This window comes from Oncorhynchus mykiss, chromosome 6, assembly GCF_013265735.2.
Source record: "Oncorhynchus mykiss isolate Arlee chromosome 6, USDA_OmykA_1.1, whole genome shotgun sequence".
NCBI classification, from domain to species: Eukaryota; Metazoa; Chordata; class Actinopteri; order Salmoniformes; family Salmonidae; genus Oncorhynchus; species Oncorhynchus mykiss.
In genome coordinates this window covers 68,682,889-68,696,841 of record NC_048570.1, presented here as the reverse complement: position 1 = coordinate 68,696,841, position 13,953 = coordinate 68,682,889, and the positions used below count along the sequence as shown (strand labels likewise).

Genomic DNA, 13,953 nt, shown 5'->3' with positions numbered 1-13,953 from the left:
CGCGTGGACGATAAACGGTTTTCAGTAGAATCCACAACCACAAAGTAAAACAATTCTATATCATATCTTCCTTTGCACAAAGGTAATCACAATTGTTAATGGAACCCCCCCCAGCAGTGAAATATAGATAATGTGTTTGTGATGATTACAATCTTGCTGCTGTGATCAAAGAGGATACTTAGGGATGAACAGTAGTCTAACATGTTTAATGTGTGTGGGTGTTTGACAGTAACACAGCAGTTACAGATATATTTCAGCACCAGGGTTTATTAATCGATGGGGATATTTTAGCTTTGCACACTGATGCGCTGGCATATCAGATTCTGAGAGAGGAAGAGAGGGCTCAAGTCTGTCTTGACTTCACCTGTCCGAATTTTCTTGGAAGGGGCTCTCTGATTAATAGTGAGGCCATTTCCTGTCATGCCTAGATAAGACCGACAGTTTACTGTCAGACCTTATGTGGGCCTTGCTCACATCATTTTTGTTTTTTATGTGAATCCTTTCTATTCTGTTTATAGGCTCCATCTGGCCTGTTTTTGTCCCCAAGCAGTTGCCATAGTTTCAGTCTGTAACATAGGTATTTCCTTTGAAAGTGAACATGTATTTCCTTGTTAATAAATGTGGCCTACCTTCTCTGAAATAATCTATTGTCCGACAATGTGGATGTGCACGTAAGGAACCCCCCATACATTCAAATGGCGCAGTGATTACTTCGAGGAAGGAATATACATGTTAACAACATTTAAACCGGGCAAATGAATAACGTCACCCATGGCCCTGCTTCCAAAAACATCAAATAACAGTAACTATCTATATAGGCCTAAACAAATAACCTGTTACTTATTTGGTATGTTGCTTCTCAGTCGATTAATTTTGACTTTAGTGTCATGTTCAGTGGGTACATGCAATTATATAATTTCAACATTGTCATTAGCTACACAGTTGCAAGCAAATAGCTAAAGCAGTAAAGGATCAGTTCCGACAAATATTTCCTTCCAATCAAGCAACAAAAACAGTCAAATACTTCCTTCCTGTAAAGATACGTGATTCTAACCAATAGGGAAACGGCATGTTCTTTCTCACCAATCACAGTGCCTCAGGTTTCCCTGTAACCAATTGCCTGTCGGGAAATTATTACTGTATCTGTGTTTTCCTGTGGTCAGGTCGTGTTGCCGTCCTTACAACATTTTTTTCTTTGAAGGTAAGTTAACAATACAATTATGATTTTACTTTAAACCCAAAACGAAATTATAGCCTATACAACAGTTAATGCCACAAATGACAGTAAACAAATGCATAACAGTACGTCAATCATGAAAGAAAATGTATTCAAGTTGCAATGATTCCTTTCTATCGTTGATTAGGCTACTGTTTTGTAACAACTTCAATGTATGATTAAAACTTCACCAATAGTTTTTATTATTATTGAAGGTCAATAGGCGGTGTTTGGTGCAGCTTAATTTACTATAAAGTAGGTCTACTTTTCTAATTTCCTAAAAGTCTGAACCGCACTGTGTCCAACGTGGTCTCAGAGCATTCCGTATTATTCTGTACGTAAACGCAAGACATGTTACATTTCGTATGGGAAGTATTAATTTGTGGATGTCCATCATCCATTTCGAATGATGTTACAAATTACTATTAATATGACATATTACAAATTGCAATTTGTACCATATTGTAATGAAACAGGCAGGGCGCAGGTCTCGAACCCTCGACCTTCTAACCCGAAGTCCAGCTCGCTGTTGACTGTGCCACAAAAGCATGCTTAAGCGGCAGAGTCGATATCCACGCTTATAAACCCAGGGTCGTTACACTATTCCCTCCTTTCAAAGAGCTCGTCCTCGCACTAGCTTGCGACTCTACGTCTTACAGGAACTCACCGGCCAAGCACACGCACTGTCGTGGATGCAAGGTCCGACCACTTCTGACACCAATGTAATGAAACAGGCAGGGCGCAGGTCTCGAACCCTCGTCCTTCAAGTCCGAAATCCAGCGCGCTATTGACTGCCACAAAAGCATGCTCAAGCGGCAGAGTCGATATCCGCGCTTATTAACCCAGGGTCATTACAATATGTTACAAATTGTGATTCATACAATATGTTCTGAATTTCCAAAACATATATGTTACACAATAAATTTAATTTTTAACATTAGCTAGCTCTAGGGGTTAAGGAAAGTTAGGTTAAAGAGTTAGGGAAGAGTTATGTTAGGGGAAGGGTTCGCTAAAAATGTTAAGGTTAGAGGAAGTTACTAATTAGCTAAAATGCTAAAGTTGTCAGTGATGAGATTCGAACACATTCACATTATATTCCTGACCAACCACCCTCCTTTAGTTTTTTTCTGGTTGAGGTTATTCATAGTGCAAGAAAGTGCATAAATGAAAAGGGAAAACAAAACACAAAAGTTTTGGCCTTTGGCCATTCTCAGTGTTAATCTACATTTAATTTATTTGGGAACCATGATGTTCTAATAAATGTCTTTATTTTGCATTCAAGTCTCTGTTTTGGATTTATTCCTTTTTTCGACAGTGTGCGGGTCTCCATCTCTTTCACTATACCAAACGTAACATATCATATTGATTTGAGTGACTCAGATTTACATTTACTATGTTACGTCTAGTCTATGAGACCAGTCTGCTGTGTCATATTCTTGCCTCATAGCAGGAGAGAATGTAGTGAAATTCCTGTCATCTTGTACATGTGACTCACGGGACTCGCGTTTTCACAGAGCTGCATACCACACAGTGCTACCTGTCTTGTAGGCTCAGTAGTCTAAACCATAGATTTATATAAACCCTGGATTGCTGATGCTATCTATTGGTCAATGAAAGACTTTGAAGCCACATTGGCACTCTTCAGAAAAGCAGTAGTTCCATAGTTATGAATAGAATTCTTCAGTATTTCATTTAAATCTTTCAAGGACAAAATTACATGTATTTAATTATGTTGTAGCAGTGGGGACAGTGACATATTAGACACATAAAATTATACTTTAAGGAAAATGTTTTTATATATTTTCATTTTTTATTTGTATGCTTAGCTCACGTAATATGATTCAAAACTATGCATTAAGGTGTCTGTAATAGAGTTAACATGGCAAAAACAAATAAAGGCGTTGTAAAATATTCCAAAATATTTGTATCTTCAAAACAGCGCCCCTGTTTTTCATTAGTCTAACCCGTCATAGACCTCACCAGTTTGTAATAATAAACAACAAAAATAAGGTCTGAGGTAGCACAGGCTTAAGAGATCTTATATACAGTGCCTTGCGAAAGTATTCGCCCCCCTTGAACTTTGCGACCTTTTGCCACATTTCAGGCTTCAAACATAAAGATATAAAACTGTATTTTTTTTGTGAAGAATCAACAACAAGTGGGACACAATCATGAAGTGGAACGACATTTATTGGATATTTCAAACTTTTTTAACAAATCAAAAACTGAAAAATTGGGCGTGCAAAATTATTCAGCCCCCTTAAGTTAATACTTTGTAGCGCCACCTTTTGCTGTGATTACAGCTGTAAGTCGCTTGGGGTATGTCTCTATCAGTTTTGCACATCGAGAGACTGACATTTTTTCCCATTCCTCCTTGCAAAACAGCTCGAGCTCAGTGAGGTTGGATGGAGAGCATTTGTGAACAGCAGTTTTCAGTTCTTTCCACAGATTCTCGATTGGATTCAGGTCTGGACTTTGACTTGGCCATTCTGACACCTGGATATGTTTATTTTTGAACCATTCCATTGTAGATTTTGCTTTATGTTTTGGATCATTGTCTTGTTGGAAGACAAATCTCCGTCCCAGTCTCAGGTCTTTTGCAGACTCCATCAGAATGGAGTCTGAATGGTCCTGTATTTGGCTCCATCCATCTTCCCATCCATTTTAACCATCTTCCCTGTCCCTGCTGAAGAAAAGCAGGCCCAAACCATGATGCTGCCACCACCATGTTTGACAGTGGGTATGGTGTGTTCAGGGTGATGAGTTGTGTTGCTTTTACGCCAAACATAACGTTTTGCATTGTTGCCAAAAAGTTCAATTTTGGTTTCATCTGACCAGAGCACCTTCTTCCACATGTTTGGTGTGTCTCCCAGGTGGCTTGTGGCAAACTTTAAACGACACTTTTTATGGATATCTTTAAGAAATGGCTTTCTTCTTGCCACTCTTCCATAAAGGCCAGATTTGTGCAATATACGACTGATTGTTGTCCTATGGACAGAGTCTCCCACCTCAGCTGTAGATCTCTGCAGTTCATCCAGAGTGATCATGGGCCTCTTGGCTGCATCTCTGATCAGTCTTCTCCTTGTATGAGCTGAAAGTTTAGAGGGACGGCCAGGTCTTGGTAGATTTGCAGTGGTCTGATACTCCTTCCATTTCAATATTATCGCTTGCACAGTGCTCCTTGGGATGTTTAAAGCTTGGGAAATCTTTTTGTATCCAAATCCGGCTTTAAACTTCTTCACAACAGTATCTCGGACCTGCCTGGTGTGTTCCTTGTTCTTCATGATGCTCTCTGCGCTTTTAACAGACCTCTGAGACTATCACAGTGCAGGTGCATTTATACGGAGACTTGATTACACACAGGTGGATTGTATTTATCATCATTAGTCATTTAGGTCAACATTGGATCATTTAGAGATCCTCACTGAACTTCTGGAGAGAGTTTGCTGCACTGAAAGTAAAGGGGCTGAATAATTTTGCACGCCCAATTTTTCAGTTTTTGATTTGTTAAAAAAGTTTGAAATATCCAATAAATGTCGTTCCACTTCATGATTGTGTCCCACTTGTTGTTGATTCTTCACAAAAAAATACAGTTTCATATCTTTATGTTTGAAGCCTGAAATGTGGCAAAAGGTCGCAAAGTTCAAGGGGGCCGAATACTTTCGCAAGGCACTGTATTTTGTTCTATATACTTATATGTACATATTCTCATTCACCCCTTTAGATTTGTGTGTATTAGGTAGTTGTTGGGAATTGTTAGATTACTTGTTAGATTTGTGTGTATTAGGTAGTTGTTGAGAATTGTTAGATTACTTGTTAGATATTACTGCACCGTTGGAACTACAAGCACAAGCATTTTGCTACACTCGCATTAACATCTGCTAACCATGTGTATGTGACCAATAAAATTTGATTTGATTTATTTGTCAGTTAACATGACCTTTATGAATGTATTTGTTTATAATGTACATGATTAAAAATTCACAAAAAGTGAGATTATCTCATAGAATGAAACTTATAAAATCTTCTAAACCTGTGTTTACCACAGGCCTTATTTTCTGCGTTTATCTAAAAAAAAAACTTTTCTCGTAAACTTTGCCCATTGAATCATTACTAATCATTACTATTGCTCTCTATAGAATACCATATAAGTATTCACTACAAAAAATGAGACCGACCAATTCGACTTGTTTGGCAGTCTGTACCTTGTAGACTCTCGTTTTCATCCTAATCAAAAGAATGGCATTCGCTGAATTGAACCAATGTCCAGGAATCCTTTGGTTGGCACTTGGCAGGATGATTTTAGTCTTTGACGCTGCAGTGGTGGATGTTAAATGTTGCATTAATAAACTCTTGATGATGACATAATCCTCATACACTCTATGGTATTCTAGGCTACATCTGGTGAATTAATCCAGCACACTTTCAGTTTTAGTAATGTATGACACTACCGGTCTATGAATGTAATGATGGCTTATGATTACATGTAGGCCAGGGGTCCACAATTACATTCAGCCGTGGACCGATTTTTCCTTGAGCGGATGGTCGGGGGACCGGAACGTAGTTATAAATCAATTGTACACTACAAATTGACAGCAAGAATCTGGGTTCCACATCTTTTATTAGAAATAAGTGAACCACACAACAAACAATAAAGACGTGACGAATAAAAACGCGACAACAATGGAGTGCTAACATGCAACTACACAAACAATATCACACAAAACACAGGTGGAAAAAATGCTACTTAAATATGATTCGCAATTAGAGACAACGATACCAGCTGCCTCTAATTGGGAATCATACAAAATCACCAACATCGAAAAACAAAACTAGAACCCCACATAGAAATAATAAACTAGACTAAACCCCCAGTCTCGCCCTGACCTACTCCACCATAGAAAATAAGGGCTATGGTCAGGACGTGACAAGTTCTTAAACTGAGCAATCGGGGGAGAAGGGCCTTGGTCTGGGAGGTGACCAAGAACCCAATTGTCACTCTGACAGAGCTCCAGAGTTCCTCTATGGAGATGGGAGAACCTTCCAGAAGAACAACCACCTCTGCAGCACTCCACCAATCAGGCCCTTATGGTAGAGTGGCCAGACAGAAGCCATTCCTCAGTTAAAAGCACATGACAGCCCGCTTGGAGTTTGCCAAGAGGCACCTAAAGACTCTCAGACCATGAGAAAGAAGATTCTCTGGTTTGATGAAACCAAGATTGAACTATTTTGCCTGAATGACAAGCGTCACATCTGGAGGAAACCTGGCATCATCCCTACGGTGAAGCATGGTTGAGGCAGCATGCTGTGGGGATGTTTTTCAGCGGCACGGACTGGGAGACTAGTCAAGATCGAGGCAAAGATGAATGGAGCAAAGTATAGAGAGATCGTTGATGAAAACCTGCTCCAGAGAGCTCAGGACCTCAGACTGGGGGCGAAGGTTTACCTTCCAACAGGACAATGACCCTAAGCACACAGCCAAGACAACGCAGGAGTGGCTTCGGGACAACAATTTTTTAGAATAAGGTTGTAACGTAACAATTTGGAAAAAGTCAAGGCGTCTGAATACTTTCCGAAGGCACTGTACAATTATCTGTAAGGTCTCTCAGAATTTCAAACACTAATTCAACCACAAAGGCGGGAGATTTTCCAATGCCTCGCAAAGAAGGGCACCTATTGGTTGATAGCTAGGTAAAATATCCCTTTGAACAAGGTGAAGTTATTAATTACACTTGATTGTGTATCAATACACCCAGTCACAGCAAAGATACAGGCGTCCTTCCTAACTCAGTTGCCGTAGAAGAAGGAAACCATTCAGGGATTTCACCATGAGGCCACAATGGTGACTTTCAAAGAGTTTCTCCTATCACAGCCATTAAAGAGTTAAAAACTGAGGATGGATCAACAACATTATAGTTACTCCACAATATAAGCCTAAATGGCAGAGTGAAAAGAAGGAAAAAAATATTCCAAAACATGCATACCACTCTTCATATTTTCAAGCATGGTGGTGGCTGCATCATATTATGGGTATACTTGTCACCGGCAAGGACTAGGGAGTTTTTTAGGATAAAAAGAAACAGAATGGAGCTAAGCAAAGGCAAAATCCTAGAGGAAACCTGCTTCAGTCTGCTTTCCAACAGACACTGGGAGACGAATGTACCTTTCAGCAGGACAATAACCTAAAACACAAGGCCAAATATACACTGGAGTTGCTTACCAAGATGACATTGAATGTTCCTGAGTGGCCTAGTTACAGTTTTGACTTAAATCGGCTTGAAAATATATGGCAAGACTTGAAAATGCCTGTCTAGCAATGATCAACAACCAACTTGACAGACCTTGAAGAATAACAAAAATAATAACTCTTAGAGACTTACCCAGAAAGACTCACAGCTGTAATTGCTGCCAAAGGTGATTCTAATGTATTGACTCAAGGGTGTGAATGCTTATGTAAATATGATATTTCTGTATTTCATTTTCAATAAATATACTAAAATGTCTTAAAAGATGTTTTCACCTTGTCATTATGGGGTATTGTGTGTAGATGGGTAAGAAAACATTTTTTAAATCATTTTTGAATTCAGGCTGTAACGAAACAAAATGTGAAATAAGCCAAGGGGTATGAATACTTTCTGAAGGCACTGTATGTGCCTCTATTGATGCGTGAGAATACTTGGGAACAGATTTCCTAAATGAAAATCAATTTGAGATGATTTCCTGGTGATTTTATAGACTTTTATCTTCCCCAATAGGCTGCAATTTAAAAAATATAAATATTTTTCTTTGCTCAGAAAACTTGGGCCAAATAAAATCACCTGCAATCCACATTTTTTATATGTATTATTTTGGGCTCCCGAGTGGCGCAGAGGTCTAAGGCACTGCATCTCAGTGCTAGAGGCGTCACTACAGACCATGGTTCGATTCCAGGCTGTATCACAACCGGCTGTGATTGGGAGTCCCATAGGGTGGCACACAATTGGCCCAGCGTCGTCCGGGTTAGGGCTTGGCCGGGGTATGCCATCATTGTAAATAAGAATGTGTTTCTTTAATGGCTTGCCTAGTTAAATAAAGGTTCAATAAAATAAGAAATTAATAGTATAATATGAGGATATGGGCATAATCCAGCTCAGATACTCTTTTCCCTTTATTTATCTCTCTCCCAGGTCTAGCACATCAAGCATTTACTTGACCCTAAACCAGAACCAAGTCACATTGAAAGAAGTCTAACCAGAGATAGGGGTTAGGTTGAGGTCAGGCGTTAAGAGAGACTGTGTGTGTGAGTGAGTGGGTTGGGGTAGTACCAGTGGCGTGATTAGGTCTGGGCTTCCGGGGCCTTAGCCAGACTGAAATGTGACTGCGTCACAACGTAAATGAAGGTTGGGTTTGTTTCAATCCAGCCCACAGTTGGCAGGACACAAGTAAAAATAAATTTGGAGTGCAGCTGTCACGTCCTGACCATAGAGAGCCCTTATTTTCTATGGTAGAGTAGGTCAGGGCGTGACTGGGGGTTTTCTAGTTATTATTTTCTATGTGGGGTTCTAGTTTAGTTTTTCTATGTTGGTGTTTGGTATGATTCCCAATTAGAGGCCGCTGGCTATCGTTGTCTCTAATTGGGGATCATATTTAAGTAGCATTTTTTCCACCTGTGTTTTATGGGATATTGTTTTGAGTTCGTGTATGTTACACCTCTTAGTTACGTTTCGTTGTTTGTTTCGTTCTAGCTTTATTGTTTTGTGTGTTTCACTAAATAAAGATGTGGAACCCAGATCACGCTGCACGTTGGTTTGAGTATGCTTCAAACGATTGTGACAGCAGCCGCATGAGACCCGATCATAATGCCTGTGGTAAATTCAGTTTGATTTTGGATATCCCTATGGGGCTCTGTAAATTACACAATGTACATGGGACAATATGTTAAAATTCCAATAGCTCCAAATTTCAATGACTTAAAAAGCTCAAACCAACTATGAATTGTAGAAATACAAATGTTAAAAGCATTCCATGAGAAAACTAAAAGGTCTTGTTTTAGATTTTAGGCATGAAAATATTCTCTCATTTACATTGTGTAATTTATTTATTGTCCATAACTAGCCCCGGAGATAGGCTATCCAAAGTCAGGTCACACACCAGTCGGCTGAAGCTAATTGGCAATATAAGTTGGCTAATTCTTTCTACCTGTGAACATACACACGATGCACCCACATCAAACCACACCCCAAAAGCAACTCACATTTGAATTCAGTCATGCCCGCTAGCATTTCTTATTGAACCAAATCTAAAACAAGGCCAAATCAGGAAGTGCAGTCGCCCTTCAAAACGAACTAATGACATGCTGCACCTTTCTACCTTTCAGATAGGAAGAGGAGGACAGATGAGAACAGCAGGCCAGTGGAGCAATTAGAACAGAAGCAGCCAGTGGCAAATGGTAGGGAAGAGCATGATTTAGGTGACCTGGTCACAGACCCAAAACAAGTTAAGCTACCCCAGTATCCCCTTGACCGTTTTGGATTGCAAAACTTAAGAAACACACCAAACAAGACACAGAGACAGCAACAGAAAAGTATATGGTGCAGAGAGACACCAGACAAGACACAGAGACAGCAACAGAAGAATAGGATATGATGGAGAGAAGAACAGAACAGGCCATAGCAGAAGAGGATAGACAAGGGAGATGGTAACAAACAAGACACAGACAGCAACAGACAAGAGACATAGAAAGTAACAGAAGAGGGCAGGTGGATTGAGCACACAGTAGACTGTATCACTTCAAGCTGCTCTAAAGAATCTAATTTGTTGTATTTATTTGCACAAATTATAAGAAGTGAAATACAGACAGTGAACAAATAAAACATGGCTTACAAATAATTTGCAGGTAAGGTGAAAAAAAGTCCTGTGAAATTACTATTAAAATAATTGTTTACTTTAAAACTTTTTACAACCAGGACAGGATGAGAGAGGAGGGTAGACAAAAGACAGCAACATAGAATACTAAGAGACAGCAACAAATGACACATAGAAAGTGATGGAGAGCGCTAGAGGAGGGGTGAGCACACAATAGACTATCACTTAAAGCTTTCTAATTACTGCTGTGTGTGTCTGTGTGTGTGTGTCTGTGTGTGTGTCTGTGTGTGTGAGAGAGAGAGAGAGAGAGAGAGAGAGATAGAAAGGGTGTTTGGGTACTGTGGGACTTTAGTCAGTTTTGTCTTAGTGGTTTTTGGCAATACACTGTAGATGTATGTGTTCCAGAGAAGAGAGACCCTGTGGCAGGTGGGAAGGTGCACGTTACCTGAAAAATATATATTCTTTCAATATTAATCTCAAAGTGCACCAAATTAATGCATTTAACTGTTGAAATTCCTTAGATTTTTACCTGGGGGATAATGCCCCTGGACCCCCCTACTGGCTTTGGGCTATGCCCCCAAAGTCTTCAAATCCTAGAAACGCCCCAGGGTAGAAAAGGGACATTAAATAGTAAATTAATGTAATGACATATAAGGGATAAGATAGGGTAAGATACGTAAGAATCGTGGAGTGAGATAATATAAAGTGAGGGGTTCCATTGTATTGTGACTGCATCTTGATCCTGACTCTTTTTAATACCAGAATGGATTTGATTGATGTGTCTTGGCCTTTGAACTCAGACTGTTGATTACTTGAGTAATATATCTGTTCTATCTCTGCAGGAAGGAAGACGCTTGAAGGGAACACAGAAGAAGCTTGTGACAGCTGAGGTCAGATGACGGGAATGCTCAAACAATGGACATAATGGATGAAAAGGTACTCTATGTTTAGTTGAGAGAGGCAGGAGAGAGGAGGTGTGATATGTATGAGAGGGAAAAGGGGAACGAGGCAGGGATAGAGACAGTTCCCATTAACTATTTATAGGACAACATGCATGTCTGTTTCTGTTAGTGCGCATGCGTGTGATAATGTCAAGTGGGGAGTGTGTGTGTACTGTGTATGTAAGAATGTAGCTGTAAGTACAAGCTCCTGTGCTGTACAGAATTCAGCATAATGTTTGAATAGTAGCATACAGAGCAGAGACATTATGAACTTTAATCTTGTATGGGATGTTGTACCATATGATATTTTAGAAAATGGTGGCACTGAGTGTGGAGGTTGGCCCGTGGACAGGATGTGCGGTTCTCTTCCTGCGCTCCTGTCCCGCAGTGAACCTGCTCTCTCTCTACAAAGACCAGCAGGGCAAGTTCAGCGTCTTCAAAGTCCTCAAGCTGACACTCACAGGTGAGCCACATCAGGCCATCCGGTCTCCAGCTAGCGTAGGGAGCATGCTGAGCATTGGGTGAGGCAGATGTATTATTGATAGAAAGAAAGGCTTAGCTTGGTGGTCATGGGGAGTGAAAAAGGGCTGGTGTTGCAGTGTGACCTGCTTATCTACTGAGGGGATGAATATAGTTAAAAGCTTATGAAAAACTGCTGTCAGATAAATGCTGGGAGATCTTTTAGGAAGTCATAACACGGTTAAGCTCAGAGCTCTGCCTGGACCAGAGTAGTGGAGGGAGACACAGTCAGGTTATATTTATTTTATGGTCGCAGTGAAAAATATTACAATTGTGCCAGTGATTCGCTATGGTTACCTCTAACCTTTGACCTTACCTGGCCTGTGTCCCAGACTCAGCTGGGGGGCTGGAGGGGTACGAGATCCTAAAGCTGCACGATGCAGATCCTCTGCTGGGTGTGGAGGTGAAGTTTGTGGATGTGGCGGCGTGCCGCAGGTTCCTGCAGAGCTATGGCTCCGGTGCCGTACAACAGTCCCTCTCCCAGCACACCTGCCGCCTCCTCCACATCCCACAACAGGAGCTTGCCTTGGAAACCCAGCTCAAAGCCGGGACGCACACTTTGGACTTTTGTCTGGACGACCTGGAGCTCTGTCTGCAGCACATCCACCAGTCACAGGTAATATACTATATACCGGTTATAATCCATATATAGTGGTGTTGTTACTGGTAATATATGATAAACAGATCACAAGCAATACTTCACCAATCTATACCTGACAGGTGCTCTGCTGTGCCTAATGACTCACTATGGGGTGTTCTAAATGTTGGTGTCACTTCCTGACAGCCAGAGCGCCTACGGGATGATGAGATTGCTGAGCTGGACCAGCAGCTGCAGAGCCAGGCCTTGGGTCACATTCCCCAGCCACCCACCCTCACACAGGAAGAGCCCCCCGTGCCCAGCAACTGTTTCCTGTTCCAGAAGAGGGTGTTTGGTGAGTTGGCTCTGGCTTCCATGGCTGCTTTTTATCATCAGTGGGGGTTCAGCGGAGAGCCGTCACCTGGGTCCTCTACATTCATGCACTGGCATAGAACAGTGTTTCTCACCTCTCGGTCAGTAGACCAGCACTGGTCTATGGAAGGTTATTGACCTGTGCCTCAAATAGTTTGATGACACTTTTAGTCGGCTCAAGTGCTGGTTTTAATCTAAGTGGTCCTTTGAGGAAGAGGACCATTATAGCTTGCCCAATCTCTGGTATAGAGGACACTCATTATGGGTCATCTACTAAACCCGGGACGGCAGGGTAGCCTAGAGGCAAGAGAGGAGGGCCAGTAGCTGGAAAGTTGCTGTTGTATTTTACTTACTTACACCACGTCTTACATGCAGAAACATATATAGACTCTGGATACATGTCTCTAACACCCCCTCCCACTCTGTCTCCTGACCTATCAGAGGACCGCATGCTGGCGGCGGGGGACCTGCAGCGGTTCTCCAACGGCGTTGGGCGGGACTGGAGGAAAGTGGGGCGGGCCTTGGGCAAGAACTGCCGTGCGCTGAAGGGGCCGGCCATAGACAACCTGGCCTACGAGTATGAGAGGGAGGGGCTGTATGAGCAGGCCTATCAGCTGCTGAGCCGCTTCATCCAGGCGGAGGGGAGGGCGGCACGACTGGGCCGGCTGGTCAGAGCACTGGAAGACAGCAAACTCACTAGCCTGGCTGAGAACATTTTGGACATCCAGCCCCGGGATTGACACTGTCTGTCACACTGTCTGACGGTGTGTGTTGGTCTGTGTGTGTGCATCTGTGTCTGTGTGAAAGAGTGGTAACGTGTGGGTGGCATTGTTTGTGTGAGCGCAAACGTGTGTGCACTAACTTACCTAGGTGCTACCATGTGTCAGTTCTGTGTGAGCTTCGTGTCTGTGAGCTTGATTGTATGTTTTTTTTATTGGAGTAAAAATGTCTTGTGTTACAAAACCAATAGTTCTCATAATTGCTATGTCACGTCATTGTTGTCTCTGGTTGGAGAGCAAACTAAAATCACTGTGGGCCTTTTCTTCTGCTTTAAACCCAACCCCCTTTCTCCACCACAGACTGGACCATTGATGCATTTGATCATTCTACCAATAACCTAGATTGATATTGAACAATTTGCAATGGGATTGTGGAATATTTGTTCCAAATTTCAAATAAAGTGTTGGATTTATAAAAACGAATTGCCCATTGCTTTCATTCACGTTGAGAGTTGTAATTTCACTTCCAAAATCCAATATCCTGATAAAACTTTTAACTATGGATTACGTAGAATCTTTAGGAAACCCTTTGATCCTGCTTTCTGAAATACCCTACAGTCTATGGAAATACCACCCAGGTAAAAAAAAAAGATGTCAATTTTGGGAAATGGGCCGTGTCTAATCCATATACACACACACATAGTAAATGTTTTACGATCCTTGTGGAGACCTAAAATGTATTTCCATTCAAAATCCTATTTTCCC

The 13,953-nt window shown here is 41.4% G+C and overlaps 1 protein-coding gene across 4 annotated transcripts; it reads left to right on the top strand.

The window, feature by feature from the left end:
• The first annotated feature begins 1,106 nt into the window (after positions 1–1,106).
• On the top strand, positions 1,107–13,671 carry tradd (TNFRSF1A associated via death domain). 4 transcript variants are annotated; one of them, XM_021604936.2, is made up of 7 exons: positions 1,137–1,201; positions 9,573–9,644; positions 10,903–10,996; positions 11,314–11,464; positions 11,853–12,136; positions 12,305–12,452; positions 12,911–13,671. In XM_021604936.2, the coding sequence occupies exons 3-7, from the start codon at positions 10,976–10,978 to the stop codon at positions 13,207–13,209; spliced, it is 903 nt and encodes a 300-aa protein (XP_021460611.1). In that variant the 5' UTR covers positions 1,137–1,201; positions 9,573–9,644; positions 10,903–10,975; the 3' UTR covers positions 13,210–13,671.
• The last annotated feature ends 282 nt before the right edge of the window (positions 13,672–13,953 follow it).

Coding starts and splice junctions, on each gene's coding strand:
- tradd (XM_021604935.2), top strand. CDS start 10,976: ATGGACATAATGGATGAAAAG. Junction 11,465..11,852: donor CCTCAAGCTGACACTCACAG/GTGAGCCACATC, acceptor CCTGTGTCCCAG/ACTCAGCTGGGGGGCTGGAG. Junction 12,453..12,910: donor GTTCCAGAAGAGGGTGTTTG/GTGAGTTGGCTC, acceptor CTGACCTATCAG/AGGACCGCATGCTGGCGGCG.